The sequence below is a fragment of the Peromyscus leucopus genome, chromosome 1, assembly GCF_004664715.2.
Source record: "Peromyscus leucopus breed LL Stock chromosome 1, UCI_PerLeu_2.1, whole genome shotgun sequence".
Lineage (NCBI taxonomy): Eukaryota > Metazoa > Chordata > Mammalia > Rodentia > Cricetidae > Peromyscus > Peromyscus leucopus.
Window position 1 is genome coordinate 128,203,120 of NC_051063.1, and position 22,183 is coordinate 128,225,302.

Sequence of the window (22,183 nt, forward strand, 5' to 3'; positions counted from 1 at the left end):
TTTAAATCTAACATAGAGGTTGACACAAATCAATGAGAAATTCCTGCCCCTGCTATTGTACATTTTCCCTCTGGGCATCTTCATGAGTGTATATGATAGCAGATTAATTTATAGACTGTGTTAAGGAGTCTAATCTTTAATGAGAAATGATCGTTTGGGCCTAGCTTACATTCCCCTCTGATTTGAAAGACAAAAGAAATCTTCATATATTCTCATTTTTAAACACATCTTTCTTCTAGGCCTTGGCACAACTTCACCTGGTAGAATATGTTGGAGAACAGACTGCCTTGCTGATAAAGGTACACTGAGTGTTCTAATAGAATGTGTTTTAGCTACTAATCTTTGATTTTTGTTAAAAGAAAAAAAGAAAAAAAAATGTCTGGTAAGAATGTTACATTAATTATGTCAATTATGTCCAAGCCACTAAAGGGAGCCTACTTTATCCTGGATAGCCTAGAGATGAAGGGATACTTTTATCAAAGAATATATAATTATAGATGCTTGCTGATTTGCCTTGGCCTTTAGTTAGAATATGTCTAAGGAGGGGCAGTGCCCAGTAAGTGAATGCTGCAGAGATTCCTATCTTAGGACTCTGCTGGGCTATCAAGCAGGAGGATCAGTGTGTGTGGCCCCCAGATGTGATGTGGGTAAGAAATGCTCACTCCTCTGCCTACTTGCTATTTGGCTATGAATGGCTCCCCCCTCCATCACTTGTGGTCACTGTTCCTGGTATAGATGTGACCCTGGTTTGCATGTCTATGCTTACCTTGGTCTTACCATGTGTCAGAGGAAGGACTGAAAATCTTTTAACTCTTCCCATGTGTGTGATTTAGCATGCAATGGTTAATGCATAGCACGGCTATTATCTCCTCCTTTTAGATGGTCCCGGAAGATCAGCGCTTGGCAGCTGCCATTGTACTAATAGTGTGGGTCTCAGCCTTGGCATCGTCTTTGATTGACAACATCCCATTTACTGCCACAATGGTAAGTTATGTGTTCTTGTGTTTAAGACCCAAACTTAGCCTGTACTCATTTGGGCTCACCTTTCCTTCCTAAGAAGCATAGTATGAAACCAGCCCCTCTGTTGCTCTTACATGTAAGGGAAAAATGTGAGCTGATTCTGAGGCAGGTGGGCATGGAACCAAGAGGCCAATGGCAGGATGGGGACCAGGGTCTGTAGGATGATAGCACACCATGGGTGACTACCTGTTCTGGGAGCCCAGATGAGGGCTGCTACCTCTCCCAGACCAAAAAAAAAAAAAAAAAAGTTTTATTTTTTCAAAGGTACTTCAAGACACCAAAAGACTGAGCTATTGCCTTTATTATCTTCAAATGCAGAAGTTATTTATTACAAGTAGTTTGCATGGCTTCTGTTATGTGGCCAGTGTAGGGATTTTAAGTCTCCATTTGGTTCTAACCAGTCAACACCAAGACCCCCATCCCTAGGACATTTTCTGTGTCATTGATTCTTTGGCTTAGGGCAGGGACTGTGAACCTTGGTGTGAAAAACTAAAAGTGGGAACAGAGACTGAAAGGGTCCCTCCATGAACAGCTCCAGATCCAAGGGTGCTTAGTATAGAAGCAGAAGACTGAGTGCCCCTAGTAGCAGGATGCTGGCTGGGGAGTTCTCTCTGTTTCTCTTGAGGCCCCAAGGGCCCCACAACCCCCCATAGATAGTCCATCTATTCTGTCACAATCTGCTGGGAACAAGGGACCCCAAGGTGAGTGCAGCAGAGCTGGCAATGTGAGGAGAGGGCTGGCCAGTCTTATAGCCTCACCTTCCCCCAGAACCCACGTTGTTCGGACTTCCCTATCAATCTGGAATTCATTTCCTGCTACCTTTTACTCTCTAGTGATCCAGTGTGGTTCTCATTTCAAGGCATGGGTTTGGGAATTCTGAACAAACCCAGTGGCTGTTATTTCTAGTGATCACATCTTGAACAAGACCCATGAGGTCTCCAGGAGTCCAGAATGGTGCATTTAAGGGGTCCTGAGAGTCTGTGAAATTTGCAATAAGCAGTATGCTTAGATAGGAAACACTGAGTGCTTTCCCTTTGGGTAATGAACAAGACAATGTTATCTATGAGCATGCTTTACTAGTCAGAGGCTCTGCAGCAAAGCAAGAGAAACAATGAAAGAGGGCTGGAAATGAAGATGCTGAACTTCAGTGTTGGCAAGACTGTTAATCTGTATGTTAGACAACGCAAAGGAATCTACTTTTAGCAATTAGGATGGATAGATGATTTGTTTCAGACACTGTAGAGACGAAAGTCAGTTAATAAATCACTGTGCTCCTCTGTAGGCACAATAAACTAACAATGAGAACCTGAAATAGATGACACTGACGGGTGGTGCTGCCCTGATGTACATCTTCAGCCCCTGAGACAACAGGTGACTTTACACACTTATCTTGTCCTGGAGAGGCTGTGTCATGTGGTCCCAGGATATAGGTGTTTGTCACAGGATTTCTCTGTTCTTCCTGCTGGCTTTGTAAGATCGAAAGGAAAGACAGACATGGAAATAAGCAACTCTAGGACAGCACAGGCTTCATTTGTGAAGGGCCTGAGCAGGGGACAGATCTAGTCTAAGAAAGCAGAGAGTCTGCTGTTGCTTACAGGCTGGGTCATCACGCAGAAAAGGGGAAGAGGGCGAAGGACAGAACACCTTCCCTTTGGGGGATGTGGTGACTATTGTTACAGGTGGCTAGGGATGTGAGTAGTAACTCAAGGGATGTCAGGCGAGGGGTAAACATCTCTCATGATCAGTTTGCTGGGGTTTGATTGGATGGACAGAACAAGAATATAGAAAAACAAGTTACTTTAGACTTGGGAATTGCCACTGTTATCTCTTTCTGAAATGGAGGAACTTTACAAAATGATGTGGCTCTGACTAACAGCCCCGAATGCTCCCTGTTGAAATTCTTTTCTGGGGAAGTCTCCACACCAAAATCTTATTGGAAGTAAACAGGAAGTGCCCCATATTCAAACACTTTTGTTGTTTGAATATGACTCATCTGTTGAAGTGTTGAGAGCTGGAGGATGGTGAAGGCATCCTCTGATGGCATCATTGCCTGATGTTATTTAAGCCACTACGCACTTCCCCAACTCATTTCTGCTCCTATAAGTAACCCCTCGCCCAAACAGCTGTAAGCAATCCCAGCAAAAGCCATTCGTTCACCAAACTGGACCTTGGTCAGTTGCTGGTTTCCTATCTGGGGCAAGTACATGTTTGCTTATGCCACCCAGGAATAGTGTCACTCAGCAATGTGGTGTATTGTTTCCCTCCAAGCTGACACACATAGATCAAGGTTCTCCATTTAGTCCCTTCCACAGTGTGCTACTAAAGAAGATGAAGCTCTGTCTTGATGACTTTACTATTACTGTGCTAAAATACTATGACCAAGGCAACAGAAAGCATTTCATTTGTCTTAACATTTCAGAGGATTACAGTTCTGGATGGCAGAAGGAACAAAGAGTTGAGAGCTAATATCTTGATTTATCATCGTGAGGCAGATAGGGATAGACAGCACTGGAAATTGTGTGAATCTTTTGAAACCTTAAAGCCTGCACCCATTGACTTAGTTCCAAACAAGGCCATGCCTCCTAATCCGTCCCAAACAGATCCACCAACTGGCAACAAAATATTCAAATAGATGAGCCTATGGATGCCATTCTCATTCTAACCACCACATATTCAAATTTACAAAGTTGGCTCTCTAAGGAGGTGGGAAGGCAAAAGCAATACTATGAGCAACTGAGCCACTTATCTGTAATGTTTCATTTCTTCAAAGTAAAACAAACAGAAAGTGCTGAGACAAAGGCAGTAACAAATTCAAACTTCCTCATGTGCATGTGAGCCCAGTTCTGTACATGTCTGTATGCACGGGCATGCCATGGTGCAGTTAGATCTTCACTGGACCCCTCCTTGCTTTTCTAACCACCTGTCTTAATAGAGCAGATCTTTTTATACCTTGACTTCTCCCACACTTCGGTATCGCTTTTCATTGTTGGCTTAATAGTTGTGTTAGGCATTGAAGGTTCACTGTTCATGCGCTGCATTTCTTTTATATTGAGTAAGGTTTCCATCTTCTGTACACCTCTGTGCTGTATCTTGTTCCAATCCTTTATATTTGTCTTTTAAGATGTTGTTTCTCTGGATGGAGAAATGCATCAGCAGTTAAGAGTACTGGCACCCACATGGTGGCTCACAGTCACCTGTAACTCCAGTCCAAGGGGATCCAACACCCTCTTCAGGCCTCTGAGGACCCCAGAAGCGCTCATGGTGCATAGACATAATGAAGACAGAATATTCATAGGCATAAAAATAAAAAAAATTAAAATTTCATTTTAGTTTCTTTAAAAATATCAGTGTGCGAATAGGTTTTTAAAATTTTCATGTAGATAACTTTAGCAGGTAGCAACTTTATTCACGGTATTAGTGAGGACCATTTCATTTGTAACGCATATAAAATAGCATTGGTATTTCAACCTGTAGCAGAGCATAGCAGGTCCACCCTTGGATGAGGGCAAAGCCATATGCACACAAGGGGAACACAGGAGTGAAGAAAGGTTTGTTACTTGTTCAAATAAAAAGAGCACTGGGAAAACTCCCAAAGCACATCTCCTTAAACAAAGGAGACAAAGGGATTTTATTAGGAAAACTCATGCATATTCATGTGGAAGAAAAGAGTCATGCCTGGCATACAGGGATAAAAGTGTGAATTAATCACAGAAGGCTACCTTCCCCAAAGTAACTCTTTGTTTACATCCTCTCCAGTCTACCATCCTCCAGTCACTCACTGTCAGTGCTTTACTGTGTCCCCTGGAGCCACAAGCTCTGCCTTTGCCTGTCCCTCCTGCTGGGCCTCCCCTATCCTGAGAGGTGCCCTTGTCTTAGTGGAGGGAGGGCGCTTCTCTTTACCACCATGCTAGAATCTCCTTTGCCTTTGCTTGGTTGATTTTGCCTCTGGTGACAGCTCTCTGGCACTTAGCTCTCCCCTTCTCTGTCCTTGCTGCTGCACATGCGTGATTGCTGATGGAGATTGGGAATCCTAAGCTTGTGCTTGCAGAGTAGGATGGCAAGTGTCATGCAGAGGCTTTTGCTCCTGTGGCTTTGGTACATGTAGAAGATGATGCAATGATCCTTTGCACTTGATGGGTGTAAGTGTGGGGTGGTCATGGTGGTGGTGTAGTGAGGAGATGGTAGGCATGGCTGCTCCATTATTAGGGTAAGGGTTTTTTATTGTGACTAAAGAGAGAGACAATATCCAGAGGCAACTAGAGGAGTTCCGAGTAGAGAGAAAGAGAAAGCAGACTAGACATGGCCAGCTCTAGAGAAGTGGGAGAGGCGGGGAGAATAGTGGAGGTAGTGAGACAGCAAGAGATAAAGGAGAGAGAGAGAGAGAGAGAGAGAGAGAGAGAGAGAGAGAGAGAGAGAGAGAGAGAGAGAGCACATGGGAGAGAATAACAAGAGAACAAAAGGATAGAGGGATAGCTAGAAAGAGGGAGAAAGAGAGGGAATAGAGATAGAGTGATGGAGAAATCCTGTGGCTTATGAGGATGACTGGAAGGGAAGGGTAGAGTGCTATCATGAGCTTTGAGATGTATAACGGGTACTTGTGATACCCAGGTGGCCTGGAGGCCAGTGTGGGCTGTGATATGCTGATAGGCACCACAGGTAGCCATCCAGTCCCTTCTGCCAGAGGTAAAGGGGAATGACTCCTTTTGGCAGCTGGGAACCAGTTTCATTAGTTCCTGAGGAATGCTGGCTTTCATCAAACCACCAGAAATCCTTCTCTAGTCCAGCTTGAGCTCATTTCTAGACATGGACAGCCTGAGACCTAACAATGGGGTTGCAGAATGCATGTGTGGCCCAGGGCCAGTCAGGTGGAAATGGCCAGCTGCTTTCGGTTTTATTTTTACCTTTACAGTCTGTGATAAGCTGCCTGGGAATTTTCCATTGCTTAGTAAAAGACCAGGCTTGAGAATCTGTCCCCTCCTTCTTCCATCCTCTAACTGCCTGCCTCCCCCAGCAGAACTTTCTCCTGGACCAGCTGTGGTAAGCTGGGGTTCATGCTCCTGGGCTTCAGGGGCTGCTTTCTGGATTTCTTCTTCTCTAGCCTCTTCTGTCCAAGCCCAGGTGTGTGAAGTGAATCCCCCCCACCCCCCATGAACCCATTCAGCAGTTTTCCTCACTGATTTGGTTCCCACCCACTGACTGATCAGTGATGAGGGCCATCAGTTTTCTTGTTTGCAGAGTCCCTTCTAACTAGAAGCACCTTCACCTTACACAGCTGTGGTGCCTTCTGCATCCAGTGGAGCTGTGGAGGCCCACAGAAGCTTCCTAGTGAGACCTTACTCAAGGTCAGAGAAGCTGAGCTTGCTTTACCCAGCAGGGCTATATTACTAGGTGTTTTGAAGGGTCTATACTTATACTTGACTGTATGTTGTGTTTTGATCTTGAAAGTGGGAGGTCCTTTGCCTCACCCCTTGGCATTGTATAAAAAGTCCTTTGCAATAAACCTCAAGGCAACTGGGTATTGACCTAGGGCCCTCCTGAAGCTGTCCAGTGTCTCTGTTTTTCTTATCAGCTCCTTTTGTCTTTCTATCTATCATTTCCTTATTCCTTTCTCCTCACCCCCAAACCCTTCACAGGTTGGAGCTGGACTCGGGCAGACTCCCACAGGGAACACATATGTAAATACACAAAGGACCAAAGAACTGGTAGATACAGTTGCTGTTTTGAAGGACAAACGCAGTCATGTAGTTAAAGACTACTTGGTGAGATGTAGGGCCTGCAGGAATCGTTTCCTTAGGACAGTGGTTCTCAACTTTCCTAATGCTGCGACCCTTTAATACAGTTCCTCATGTTGTGGTGACCACCAAACAAAATTATTTCATAATTATAATTTTGCTGTTATGATTTGCAATGTAAATATCTGATATGCGATTGTAAGGATTAAAAAAAAAGAAAAAGAAAGGCAAAGTGGGTACCTTTCGGCAGGCCCTACTAAGGGACGCCACTCAGCAAACACGTCACCACGCAACAGAGTTAGCGCAGGAGGTTTACTGGGGGAGGGGGAGAGTGAACGAGCGAACAGCCATGTTGGAGTTGGAACATGAGAGACGCAGACAGACCGACAGAGAAACCGAGAGAACAAGGAAGAGACAAGAGGAAGAAGAGGAGGCAAGAGAGCGAGCTGTGCCTGGTGGGCACTTTTAAAGGCTGCACATGTCACATACCTGAGGGCAGAATGGCACCTGGTGGCAGGTGATGATGTAACTGCTCCGGAGACAGAGACAGACTGCTGCTACAGTGGTCATAGGCCACCCCTTTGAAAGGGCCATTTGACACCAAGGAGGTCACAACCCATAGGTTGAGAACCCCTGCCTTAGAACAATGGCCGAGTAATTCTGTTATCCCGAGGACATATGAGACGAAAGAGAAAACACAGCCTGTCTCTCTTCTCTGTATCAGGTCTCCCAACTGTCCCCACATTCATCATGTTACTGTGTACAAACAGCAGCTCACGCTTGTCAGTGGTGAGGAAAGGATGGAATGTCACTGGGAGGGAGGGGATTCAGGGAATTGGCTCATAACTGGGGGGATGACACCATGGAAATTTTATTCATGCCCAGAGAAAAACGAAGCAGTCAGTAGAGGAGTCTAGGCTTCCCTGTCGGCTGGACAAGGCTTCAGGAACATTTTAATCAGAGCAGTGTAGATGAAGGAATTCACATCCCAGGGGTTGGGATCGACTAACTTTGTTATTAGCTTTTATTTTTATTTTTATTTTTGAGACAAGGCTTCACTAAATTGCCCTGGGCCTTGAAATCACTATGTAGACAAGGCTAGCCTTGAACTCTTGAGTCTACCTCTTGAATGCTGGAATTAAAAGCTGTTTACCACCATGCCTGGCTATTTTAGCTGCTGCTTCTTCTTCTTCTTCTTCTTCTTCTTCTTCTTCTTCTTCTTCTTCTTCTTCTTCTTCTTCTTCTTTCTTCTTCTTCTAAACTGAAGTAAAATGTTTCTGACTTTCGTCACTTCCGAGTGTTCCTAGGTTACTCTTGTTCGAGACAACAGCTGTGGCTAGCCCTCTGTCTGGACCCCTTCCCTTCACTGCTTATTGTTAACTGTGAAATATTAAACAATAGCACTACTAATATTTAATGCAATGGGAATAGCCATAGAGTATCTGAAGGGGTCAGTGTGAGGCCTCTGGTCCTCACCATGTCCCAGGGCTCATCCCTTGCTTGCTTGAGGTGGAGGGAAAGCTGTATGGGATGGGCAGTGGAAGACACTGGCATCCTGGTGTCGAGATACTTTAATATTTGAACATGTTTCCATGCCCTTCACACCCACCTGCCTTTTCTTCCTTCTCCTCCTGTCTGCAGTAGGCAAGAGCTTGTGGGACTCCAAGAGCAGCCCTGTAGCAGCAGGACTCCTGGACCTCTGCTACAGTGTCCACCCCCCCCCCCCCCCCCGCCCCCACGGCTGCACTGGAGACCCGAGATACAGTGCTAGGGACTGAGAATTCTCAGACACTCTTCCTTTGTTGAAGTATCTTCTATTAATCTCCTTGGCTTGAACAGGAAAGATTCTGTGGCAATTTTCAGGTTTAAAATGTTCTTGTTTTTATCCTGGGCTGAATTCAAGTGATGGCAATTTATGCACATAATTTTATAGTTTTTAAAAACCGATTTCTTGGATATACCTAGTCATGTGTATTGCCATCTACCCCAGCGTGAAAGTCACATTTTGAAGGCTGTCTTGTTCTTCAGCAACTTTTTACCCCAGGTTTCTTTCCAGGCCCAACAAGAAGGTATTCAAGCAGCTGTAGCTGTTGGCTGTACCACCTGGCATAGGGAAAAACACTCAGAGGTGATGAAAGTCAAAAGTACTTCACACAAGCTTTTCCTTTTTGTTTCTCACTTGATGCCATTATTGCTTTTAGCCTTTTCTTTTCTAAAATGTCCAGAAACAAAATAATATAGAGAGCTGAGCCAGGCCGAGTAGCCTGTAATTAGGCTAAATAACACAGCAGTTATAGGGATTCATAGCTGTTTCTGCAGAAGGAGGATCTGGGATTGAATCCCAATATGCCATTTATGAGAGCTAAATAAGGCCGTCCCTAGAGGAATAGGGATGTGAGCAGCAAAGACACACTGTCTCTTCCACTAGCTTGGCAATGTGGGCTGCAGGCCTTTCCCAATGGGTAGGTGATTAGTGAGTCCTCTGGCTAGGGAAGGTGGCCTGGGAGGGACATTGCAGGACATCTTTCATTTTTTTTTTTTTTTTTTTTGACTAGCAGTCATGTAGCCAGATTTAGGTCCACACACTCTGCAAACCACTGTGATATATTTAGGGGACCAAGATTCTGAGAAAAGGATAATCAGAGTGTATCTCAAACACACAGGACAGCAAACTGTCAGTTATAAATACACTCAAAGAGATGATACTTTAAAAACACAATATACATTTCTTACAGAAATGTCATAGTCCTATATATTTCATTGGTTACAATAATGCAAATTTTTTCTATTAGAAGAGGGCCACTGGCTATTGGTAGGACTCTCTGGAAACTGATATTCCTGGTTGTAAACTCTATACCTGTCCTAGCATAAATGCCACAGGTCAGGATGACTGGGGAGAGCAGTGGTGAGAGGCAGCTTTCCCAGGGTGCTGCTTCTGAGTGAAGACTATTTTCATGATTTGGTTGTAAAACCTACCATTATTGTGTCTTCTCGTGCCCCACTCTCATCCTCTTATTTTTTTACATTTCTCTTGTATATGTGGGTGGTGGTGGTGGATGACAGTGGTGTGTGTGTGTGTGTGTGTGTGTGTGTGTAGTGGTGGTGGTCAGAGGTCACCTTGCAGGAGTCAGTTCTCTCCTAACATGTGGTTCTGGGAATCAAACTTGGGTCAACAGGTTTGGCAACAAGTGCCCTTATCCTCTGAGCCATCTCAGCAGCCTTCATCTGTCAACTGAAGTGATAGCAGACACATTTGAGGAGGAGTGAGTTAACGTGGACTGAGATGGTGCCTCCTGCACAGCATGACACCGGCAGGATTTCATAAACACTGGATTCGTGGTTCTTAGGCACCACATGAGACAGGACATGACTATCCACTGTGACCCACGGCAGCAGTCTGGGCATCTTCAAATGAGGAAACCTCATCTGGCTAGGACCAGACATGGACAGATGGGTACACACTCAAGGTTTTGTGCATGCCAAAATTTGCTTTGGCTCCCTTCCGTGCATCTGGTGCTCTCTCTCTCTCTTTTTTTTTAAATTATTTATTTAACAGTCTGGTAATTAAAAAAAAAGCAAAAAGAAAACAACTCTCTGAAGACCAGTGAGATAGCTTAGTGGTTAAAGGCACTTGCCACCCAAGAATATAAGCCTGCCAACCTGAGCCATGTGAGGTCGGAAGGAAAGAATTGACTCCATTTTACAAGGTTGGCCTTCCACACTTGTGCTGTGATACTTCCACCCCATCACACACACACACACACACACACACACACACACACTTAATAATAATAATAACATAGGAATAACAACAACAACAACAACAATAATAGCATAAGGCCCCTTACATTCTGTAAGTCTGTCACAGTGTGTAGCTCTTGTAGGTTTCTATGACATATGGCTACAATGTCCCTTTCTTTCACAGATTCCTGTACTTTTGAACCTGAGCCAAGACCCTGAAATTAGTTTGCCTGCACTGCCGCTCATGTATGCCCTGGCTCTCGGTGCCTGCCTGGGAGGTAAGGGGTCCTGACTTCATTGTGGGAAAACCACACCGACACCGTGGGGCAGACAAAGAAGGAGCTGGTAGGTAGCAAATCAAAAGTAAATTCAGGAGAACCCTGATTTCAAAGTTTGAACAGTCAGAATTCCTTAGTTCCTCTGGGAAGCCTGTCAGCTTTCGCCCTGTCCTTGCATGGCTTGGGTCCTGGAACCCTAGTTAGGAGCAGCAAGGGAAAGAAGAAAAGGTAGAAGCATGGACGTACAGAAAAACTGGGATCAGGTCTCTGGACTCAGAGAAAGAAGTCACAGTGCCTGGGGAGCCCAGAGTTTACTGTGTACATTTGAACAGAGAGGCGGGGTTATTTCTTACATCTGATCGAGGAGACAAGATTAGGGGCAGTCTCTGTAGGGAAGCAGTCTTCAGGCTGTAAACCTTCAGGGGGAGAATGCTGTGGTGGACATTTTCTTTACACAGTGTTATCATTCACATTCAGATCAGAAGACACCTTTGCCATCTCTCTGAGGCCCGCCCCGGGGGAAGGCCTTACCATAGCATGTGTCTGAGGCATTGGTGCCCATGTCAACAACACATTCATTCATGACTTCACTTGCTCCCTACAACTTCTCACCCTGCAGAGCCCCATGGTCTGAGCAGGATCACTATTGACAGTTCAAAGCTAACACGTTCCCACCCTGCACCTCCACGCACCACACTATCCAAGTCAGAAGAATCTGCAGTGGCCACTCTCTCTCATTCTCCTGCCTTCCTCTCTGGGCTGCATTGTCCAGGAGCAATGCACGGGTGAGCAGGGACTCTATCTAAAAGGCAGAGGGAAGAGTTCAGGTCAAACATGGGTGCTGGGACTGAAGTCTAAAGAAGCTGCAACGTGAGTTAGAGATTGTCAGTCGAAATTGACCCCTGGTTAATACATGAGGGCCTCGGATGTAGCTGTCTGCAGTGGAGTCAAGCTAGAGTCCTCATATTCAGACGGCTTAATCGCCTGTGGGAACACAGGTGGATTGTGGAGAATCTTCAATAAACACACCAGCTATATTTAACATTTTTATGTTGCCTCCAGGCATGTCCAGATAATCTAGCTTTCTGTGTTCTTTGACTTATCTGACTATCAAATCGATAACTTTCTGGCTCATTTATCTGCTCATTTGTGAAGCGGGATTAACATCAGCTAGCGACACATGTATGGCTTCAGAAGATAGCCAATTTGTCGGATGCAGTGACTGAGGCCGAAATCTTATAGAAGTGCGGAATAATTAAAAAAATTTTCCACCTGAGAAACAGCTCCAGGAAACAACAGAGTTTCTTTCATAGACACACTTAACACCAGAAATGGAAACAAGATCCAAGGACACTGCAAATTCATCCCTTAAATGGGATTTTTTTAAACTTCATCAGTGAGGAGGGAGCCTCACTTGAGATAAGATCGGGCTGGAGGCAAGCCTGTAGGGCATTTTCTTAATTAATGATTGACGGGAGGGGGGGGGGGGGCCCAGCCCATCATGGGTGGGGCCACCCCTGGGCTGGTGGTCCTGGGTTCTATAAGAAAGCAGGCTGAGCAAGCCGTGATGAACAAGCTAGTAAGCAACATTCCTCCTCTATGCTCTCTGCATCAGCTCCTGTCTCAACTTCCTTCAATATGGAAGTGTAAGCCAAACCTGGTTTTGGTCATGGTATTCATCACAGCCATAGAAACCCTATGACACAGTGTCTGGTCAGGTTCCATCGGCATTCCACTTACACAGCCCAGGATCCCAGCCAGGGTATGGTGATACCCATTAGTGGGTGGGTCTTCCTTCCTTAATTAACAGTCAACATAATTCCCCCCCAGTACATCCAGAAGCATATTGGTTGTAAGGTTGACAACTAAGACTAATTATCACATTTGGCAAGGATGCAGAGTCTCATTTGTCAGGTCTCTAGGCTCAGAACAGGACCAGACAGACAGACAGACAGACAGACAAGTGATAGTGTGGATACATCTGAAAATAACACCCAGGGGAGGTAGGTAGTCTGGGCCACCAAAACCATGACTTGTACGTTGCTACCTGTTACAGACCCTTCAGATGCTCTGTGTCTATCCATGACACATCCCTAGACACCTTTAGGCTCCTCCTCTTTGATGTTGCTCTGGAGGCAGAAGCCTTGATTCAAGCTCCGGGCTTGCCACATCTCACCCCTGATACCGTAACAAGCTTTCCAGTCTCCCTGCCATTGTCTTCTTCATGAGACTCTGGAACTCTTCTGCCTCATCCTGTTTACGTTCCCAGTTTCAGAAGCATCATTTCCTCCTGCTCACACACTGTAGCAGCTCCACAGCAGGGTTAGCTGCTCACTAGCTCTCAGGGGAAACGGGCTTTTTCTCTACTGTTCATGTACTGATGTCAGACCTGAGTTAAGCTGGTGGAGCCTGGGTTGTGTACTTGAATACTGATGGCTCCTTTAGGGAGAAAGAAGAGGCTCTTGGGCTCATCTGTGTAAGTCCATCTTGAATGAATCACTATGTGAGGGAGAGAATAAGGGGTGGGGAGAATAATTTGATGGGATAGCCTTGGCTGTTTTCCTCACCCAGACTGTAGGACTGGCATAAGTGCCCGTGGTGCACAGCATGTTCTTTCATCCCATTTGCACAAAGAAAGCTTATTCAAGAAAATGTTTATGTTAATGAATGAAGTCAGGTTATGCCATTGTTTCACCTGATGTTTCTAACCCTTTTCATCTGCTGAAAGAATTTCCTAGCAGATGTCTGAGCTTAGAGTCCAGAGGTTCATATCTGAGGTCTTGTTACACTGTTTAAAAAGGGACACAGATTGCCACCCATGGTCATTTGCTTTGCTTGCATTTTTCTCCAAAAGATGCACATTACATGATTCCAACAGGGACCTTTTCAATTCTCCTTAGCATCATATAGAGCATTGATATTACAATCTGTAAAGGAACCATGCCATTTACACACAGATAACTCACTTTCTTCTTTGCAATGTGTTTGGGTTTCCACACATTTTCAAAACCTCGACTTTGATGGTGACTGTAACCATCATATCACAGCCTTTGAACAGAAGAATAGAGCAGAGATCAGCTTCCAAGATGAGCTTGGCTGTTACTTTATTTTTTAATTTCTGATTCCAGGTAACGGGACACTGATTGGAGCATCTGCGAACGTTGTTTGTGCAGGAATTGCAGAGCAGCATGGGTATGGATTCTCTTTCATGGAATTTTTCAGGTACTCTAAATATTAAAAAATAATCATTTAAAATACTTCCTTAAATATCAGGTTCTTAAACTACTTTAATAAAAAATGCACCAATGCATGATGCTGAACACTTGGATATTCATGATTTGGTGATTAAAGACTTTGGTACAGGTGATATCAACTCAGATCAAGGCATATTTGTTATTAAAATTAGCTTCATCATGTTCTGAATGACTTGGGCTGAAGAAATGGCTAAGAAATGGTTGTAAGCTTGCTGGACACTTTGTGATTTTACATTTTGAAAATCTTAGTTGGGAACAGATAGTGAAGGTTGTGAGTGCATAGAAAAAAAGATGTTAGCAAGGACTCAGGAATAATACTGAAAACTAGGGCCAAGTTAATCACACTGAAGGCAGGCTGGAAGTAGATGTTTCATGTGTGAGCACTTTGCAGGAGAACTGCACAGAGATGGACTCAGTGTTGTCAGGGAAACAGCTGATATCTACCAAAGGAAATCTGTTGCAGAGGCTAGGCTCATTTTCTGCTCTTGGTTGCCTGTGTGTCTCTGTTTCCGAGGCCCAGATGCACTTTCCAAGCAAAGAAGGGAGAGGAATGGAAGGAAGGGGCACCTGTGAAACAGTCCTGCCACAATGATCTTTATTTGGTGTTGAGTCATGAACCTGAACTTGGTGTATGCACAGTAATGGGCTTCTGCCAACCCTTATGTGAAGAATTCTAATATGTGTTTGGAGAAGTGGCAGAGAGACTATGGCTCTTGGAGACAGTCATCCCTACCCTAGAAACTTGTTCCTCTGCAAGGTAATTCTTGCCCGGGTTTGAGCTTGGACAAGAGCCCTGGCTGTCACACCTACTTGAGGACTGAGAGCGGTGTCTTAGTATAATGCACTGTAATATGCAAGACTCCCTGGAGGATCAGACAATCTCACAGAATAGATGCCGAGCAGTCAAACAATGGGTTAGCTGCAGAGTGGAGAGTTTCAAAACCTAGTAACTGCTCTGCGCATGAGATGGATGCCTCTGAAGTTCCCATCTGGCACTGAAGGCCTAGAAGATTCCTAGAGAGTCACTGGTAGCCAGCTCATAATGGAAGGCAAAAGGAGCTGGAGTCACATGTCTGAAGTGACTAGTAATAGTTATACTTGCTTAGGAAGAAGTGAAGGCAGGCTAGCAGGCAACTTCTTTTTCCTTGGGCCCCTTTATAAGTGAGCTAGGGTCAAGCCACTCCAAGGGTGGACCTCCCCCCTCCCCTCTCCCCCTGTGCACTTCAGGTAACCCTCTTTGGAAATGCCCTCACAGACGTGTCCTGAGCTGTTATTCTTATGCAATTCTAAATCCAGTTAAGCTGATGATGAAGTTCAATCACATTTCCCTAAGTCCTCTAAATTATGATAATGATAGAGTCACAACTACTCCTAAGATGATATGGATGCCACCTATACAACTGAGAAGTCACTAATTCTTTCCACAGAATATGTGACAAAGTCTTTTGAGGAATACTTACTCTTTCTATATCCCATAACTTAAATATGATAGCATAGATTTGACAGTACTGAAGTGCTCAGAGTTGATGTTATGTTATGTGGTAAAAGAACAGAAGGGAAAGAAAACATGGATATTTACTTAATATGTTAATATAGATACACAGACATACTCTTCTTTAAACTGTATTTTATGTGTGTGAGTATTTTGCCTGCATATGTGTATGTACAGGGCATGTGTGTTTAGTACTTAAGGAGGTCAGCATAGGACATTGGACCCCTGGAACTGGCGTTATAGATAGTTATGGGTCCTGGGAATTGATCCCGGGTCTGCTGCAAGAGCAAGTACTCTTAACCACTGAGCCATCTCTCCATCCCTACAAACACATTCTTAACAAAACAGAAAAGAAAGACTCGTAGCATTTATGTTCCTTAATCATACTGTTTTGATTGGGTTATATTTCCCATTGAACTTAACCACAAGGCACAGTAATTCTAAGTGATGCTCTATAAATTGCTTGTACTCTCTATATAATCTTACATCTGTTGTGTGATAGAAGTCCAGTTTTCCACAGGTCAGCTGAATCAATCACACCTGCCATTACTTTAATTCCTACTCTATCTTGTTGACTCAAGGACACAAAAAATCCAAAGTAACCATGGGGAAGTCTTAGTGTTCAATTTAGTGGAGATAATATCATGCTTCCATTTGGGAACCATGTCTTCTAGGCCAGCAGAGTAAAAGGTTGTTGGAGTAAGAAATAACAATTTTCCTAGGGTATGAATATATTCATGACCATCTCATGCAAAACCTGGGCAGTCTAAATTCAAAATTCTCCATAATATTTCAGTTCCAACACTTTTTTTTTTTTTTTTTGCTTAGAAACTGTATGGATGTGGCAGGCTTCTTGTTATCTACTTCTTCTTATTTAAATTAACCCATTTCTATTAATCTATAAGTGCCACATGGCTGGTGGCTTACCGGTACCTTTTACATGTTGTTTTTCATGACAGCGGCTGGCAGCTTCTCTCTGCCTCAGCCTTCCTGTTCCCAGAATTCTCCTCTCCTTGTCCCATCTATACTTCCTGCCTGACTACTGGCCAATCAGTGTTTTATTTATTAACCAATCAGAGCAACACATTTAACATACAGAAAAACCCACAGCACTTCCCCCTGTTTTTTTTTTTCAAAAAGGAAGGTTTTAACTTTCACAAAGTAAAATTACAGATAATAAAATAATTATCAAACAAGAATTACAGTTACAATATCTAGTCTATTTATAATAACTAGTCTATTTGTATTTGGCAAAATTAAAGAAGATATCCTATCTATCTTATATTTGTGACTCTAAGGTTTCATATCTAACTTATCTTTTATCATAACTAAGGAAAATTATAATTATTTAGTCTTCAACTACATCAAAGACATCAGAAGGATATAATATTACCTGAGAAATGGGAGAAGGACGCAAGCAACTTTCAGGAGTCTTGCAAGAGTAGACAGAGACAGCTGGCAGCCTGGACAGTCACCTAAAATTTCTTTGTAAAGTTGGGGCATCTATTTCCAACACTTCTAAAGTCTAAAGTTCCTTCTGGGATTAAAAAGAAACTTTTAGCTAAGGGTCTGTGTAAAACCGAAAAATAAATAAGTTATGTACTTCTGGTATATAACAGCACAGAAGAAATAACCTGATTCCAAAAGGAACAAGACAATAGCAAGGAAAGAATGAACCGAACAAAGACAGAAACCATCCTAGAAACAGCCCCAGGCCTGGCATCTAGAGCTCTGGATGGCATGATTCATGCTCTGCCTGCTTTGGTTAGCTTGGCACGTTCAGCTCTGCTCTTGTGGCTTGTCTCTTGGGCCAGGCAATTTGTTGCCTTCAGTTTTCCTTTGTGAGTGCCACACATTTCTGGAATCTCCGATTACTTGGAGTCATGGCTCAAACTCAGGCTTCAAGTTTATAGCGTTTCCTTCCAGGGAACCCAACCCTGACGTACATTCCCTCACCTCACAGCCTTCTGAAGCCTTGGATGAGAGCTTTCATAACCTATCTTCTCCCCTCTTGTGTGCCTCCAAAGTCAGCGCAGTGTGGGTGATGATTTCAAGTTCTGTTGCCACTAGTGACGTCATTGGCTTCTTCCTATCAGAACTGACGTGGTCATGAGTGCTGAGGCAGCTGAACCGGGACCAAAATTCTTCCAGGCAGTTGTTTGTGAGCAGGAAGCCCTTACAGTAGCACTCTCAGCTCAGGCTCCTTTCCAGTGAATTTACATGGCCACAGTGCAGCCTTTGATGGGGCCCTGACATCAAGACACTTTGTCTGTTGTCCCAGTGCAGAGCTTGGGGTCACCCTTTAAAGGTGGTTAAAATTACAGCTCTTTTTGTCAGAACCCATCTTGTTTGAAACTTCAAACTTATTTAAGGTCCTTTAATTACCAAACTGTATTTTCCCTATTGTTTTGGCTTGACTTTTGTGTGAATTGTAAACCTGGCTAAGATCAGTGAGAAGCAGCCACTCTGCAGCCCCAAGGTTATCCTGTCTTGAAATTTCCTCTAGCGAGCAAATTAGTCCATTGCTTTGAAATTTGGCTTCATTAGAAATTTTAACAAGTGGGGAAAATGCAGTCAGATGCTCTGCTGCAACATCACACAAGGGACCTGCCTTGCGATCTCCAGCAGAGCGCTCTCTCCCCCTGAAATCTCATGAGCACCATTATTAGTATCTGCATTTCTCTCAGCATTCTTTACATTCCCAACAGAACGATCCATTAAAATCTGCTTACAGCATTCTGGAACATCTCTAGGCCACAGCTCCAAACTCTTACACATTCTCCCACATACAAGTCCACCCAAACAACAAACCACATCTATAATTCATTAGATTAGTTTACACACGAGGCTGCGGTTATCCAACAATGTCCGCCTCCACACCGGAGAGCCACAGTACCTGTTACTAGTTACTCAGCGCACGAAGCTGAATAATTCATCCATTCCAACCCAGTGCTGAAAGCCTGCGCGCTCCCTGGAGAGCCAGTGCTGAAAGCCTGCACATTCCCTGAGAGCCACTAGTCTTTAGTCCACTTTAGAAGACTGAAATCGGCAGAGGATCGCAGCAGCAGTGATGGACACACCTGCTCAGAAAGATGTGAAGGCAGCTGCGCACACACTGCTTCTTCTCCAACTTCTTACGTTTGGCCAGGGTTTGAAAGGTTCTGCCCACTTTGAAGTCAGTTTCCCCTCCTCAGTTTATCCTGTTCTGGCAATGTGTTTTAGACATACCTAGAGGTATATTTCTTAGGTCATTCTATAATCAAGACCAACTACCACAGTCCATTTTCTTTCTTTCTTTTTTTTCTTTCAGTTTTTCGAGACAGGGTATCTTTGTGTAGCTTTGGAGCCTGTCCTGGAACTTGCTTGTAGACCAGGCTGGCCTCAAACTCACAGAGATCCACCTGCTTCTGCCTTCCTGAGTTCTGGGATTAAAGGTGTGCACCATAACCGCCAGGCCACAGTCCTTTTCCTATTGCTGTATCACAATATAATAAATACTCAAGTCAGGGTAATTTGCAAAGAATAAAGGTTTGTTTAGCTCAGAATTCTGGAGGCTGAACACCTACACCATCATCGGCTGTTGTATCTGCTTGGCACCTGGTGCAGGCCTGATTGCTACATAATAACATGGAAAAGGGCATCCTAGGATGAGGCAGAGCAAGTATGCCATTGAGCATTTTTTTCTAATAAAGCCAATCCCTCAATAGTCCATCAATTTATTAATGCACGAGATCATCCCATTTATGAGAGTGGACTCCAGATGAGTCAGTCACCTTTCAGTGATATCACCTCCAAACATTTAACATATGAATTTGGAAATTAAAATTTTCACCATGGAAAATGTGAGGGACAGAGTCCAAAATATTAAGTTGTCCCCATATAAAAAAAAGAAAGATAACTTTGGGGAGATTTATTATATGATTATATGAGACACTTCTCTAGTTTATGAGAAACTAGTAACATTGTAAATTTTGATGAGACATTAACTTGAATGACACTTGTGGGAGCCTGAGATGTGGGAAAGAGACAGCGAGCTGCTATTCAAGTTAGCACTGGGTACATTGTTGATCCTGCTGCTTGGGAACAAAGTGCAAGATTTAATGCTTGACCAGTTGATTCCTGTTTAGACTCGCATCTTCCTCTGCCGATAATGAAAAGAGTAGTCCTAAATATGGAGAATTGCTTTACTACTAACCATGGCAGGGGTCTCAGCAGGATGGCTCGCTTCATGCTTCAAGTTTCCTATCTCTACCATCATAATTGGGCAGGATCCAGGCCCTTAGCACAGTCAAGAAAGGGGTACAGAGGTGAGCACTGTCATGGACAGCTGTGGTAGGCAGAGACCATGACTTGACAAATCAACTCTCCATCATTTCTGGGCTCTTAATTTCTGAAGAGCTGGAAGGCTCTCACCTAAGTGTTCCTCCTTGGTCATCCAAGCACAGGACTCATTGGCCACTCTACCTTTCTACCTTTAGAGAGAAGAAGGTCCTCATGGAGATTTTAAGGCACTGACTTGGTGTCTCAGGGAAGGAGGACAGACCTATGCCTCTTGGGAGTACCTATAATTCAGCATCTGTGGGTGGTATATGTGTGTGTCATCACGCTGGAAGGCTTGGATGGCCTACATACAGGAGCCTGATGACCTTAGGGATCAAGCTAGCCTGGTGGTCTAGCCTCACAAGCTCACATTTCTATGAATCACATTTGATCTCCTGAACTGAGATCTCCTGAAATGAGATAGCCCCTGTGGTCCAGAGCCACCACTGCTTAGCAACTTGGTGAGATCCTGTTTTGAAATGAAAAGCTAAAAGCAGAGGTATGGCTCAAAGGTAGAACTAGCATGCATGAAAGCCTAGGTTCAAAGTCTAATATTACAAAGAGGGGGAAAAAAACACCAAGTTGGGCTAAGTTAAAGTAAAATGCCTTCAAATCTTCCATTTCATTTTTAAAAACCTTTAATATCCAGTTTGTTTATACAAAGGAAGAACTTCTGATTCCCATGCTTTGGCTACATTTATTTATTTTACATATATGAGTGCTTTGCTGTATATATGTATGTGTACCTCCTGTGTGCTTGGTCCTCAAGGCAGTCAGGAAAGGGTGTTATACTCCCTGGAACTGGAGCTATGGATGGTTGTAAACCCTGATGTGGGTGCTGGAAACCAAACTCAATTCATTGCAAGGGCAACAGGGGCTCTTAACCATTGAGCTATCTCCAGCCTTGACTTCCTTTTAGTGTACTTTTGTATCTTAAATTGTACAAAGGGATCTTAGATGTCCCTTGGCTTCCAATTGTCAGCTAGGTGACCATGGGTGAGTCTATTTTCTCCTTCGTTCTTTCTCCATCTACTTGCTACTTGATTAATTTCTACTTTCTAGACAGAGAGCATGTATGAATTACTCTTCTTCGATGGTTCCTACTTGAGATCTACAGTTAATCCTACCGTATGTTCACCACTGGCTCATTTTCCCCCCACAAGGTTGCCTAGTATCTTGATTGGTGAGGTTAATACATATTTTTAAAAGTAACTTTATTTATTTTATGTATATAGGCATTTTGCCTGTATGTATGTTTGTATACCACATGAGTGCCTGATGCCCATGGAGGTCTGAAGAGGGCATTGGGTCCCCTGGAACTGGAGTTACAGATGGTTATGAGCTTTTGGAAGGGTGCTAGGAGTTGAACCCAGGTCCTCTGGAAGAGCAGCCAGTGCTCTTAACTGGCAAGCCATCTCTAGCCCAATGGATGAGGTTAATATTGAACAACTTCTATATAGAATATTCTTTGAGTTCCTGTAGATTTAAAGTGAGCTTTAGACATTCTTACTCCATGACAGGTTTGGCTTCTGTTCTGGGTCTCTGAAGACACTACTTTATCACCTCCCTTTTCACATGCACCTAATTTCTTTTCCTGTTGCTGTGATAAAATTCCCTGACCAAAGCATCCTAAGGGAGAAAGGCTTTATTTCAGTTCACTGTTCAAGGACACAGTCTCTCACGGGGAAATCCCTGTCAACAGAAGCCCGAGGTGTCTGGACACAGTGTGCGGTAGTTGGGGAGCAGGGAAGGATGGACACTACTCAGTTTCTTTTCTCTTTTCCTTTAGTTGTGTGACAGATCCATACATGCCTATAATGAATTTTCATTGTTTCTACCTTCACTCTCCTTTCTCTTCCTCCCCCTCTCCTGTTCAAACCCTTCTTCCCAGCATGTCCATCTACTACTTTCATGTATTCATTTTGTGTGTGACTCCCTGAGTTTAATTTGAACATCTTGTCTGAGCAAGGGTATTTCCTGGAGCTTAATTTATCAGTAGTGATATCACCAAAGAAAATGAGACTCCTTCCCCAACAACCTTTAACTGCCAATAGCCCCAAGGAGGAAGGAGCCTTATGGACCCCTGCCCATCTATGAAGAAATGGGGGATGGGCCTCATCGCATGTAGGTCTTATGCAGATAACCCAGCTGCAGTGACCGCATGAAGTGCAAAGGCCATGTCATGTCCAGAAGACGTCTTTATATTGCATGTATTTCTGTTCTATGCTCTTATATGCTTTCTATTCCCCCTTCCATGATATTTCCTTGAGCAGTGTGTGTGTGTTTGTATGTGTGTGTGTGTGTGTGTGTGTGTGTGTGTGTGTGTGTGAGAGAGAGAGAGAGAGA

The 22,183-nt window shown here is 43.9% G+C and overlaps 1 protein-coding gene across 1 annotated transcript in view; it reads left to right on the forward strand.

The window, feature by feature from the left end:
• The window catches only part of Oca2 (OCA2 melanosomal transmembrane protein), a 279,134-nt gene that overhangs the window by 183,973 nt on the left and 72,978 nt on the right, over positions 1–22,183 (forward strand). The window contains exons 20-23 of the mRNA XM_028894677.2: positions 240–299; positions 880–984; positions 10,678–10,771; positions 13,900–13,993. Coding sequence (XP_028750510.1) covers positions 240–299; positions 880–984; positions 10,678–10,771; positions 13,900–13,993 — 353 coding nt within the window. The remainder of the gene's footprint in view (positions 1–239; positions 300–879; positions 985–10,677; positions 10,772–13,899; positions 13,994–22,183) is intronic.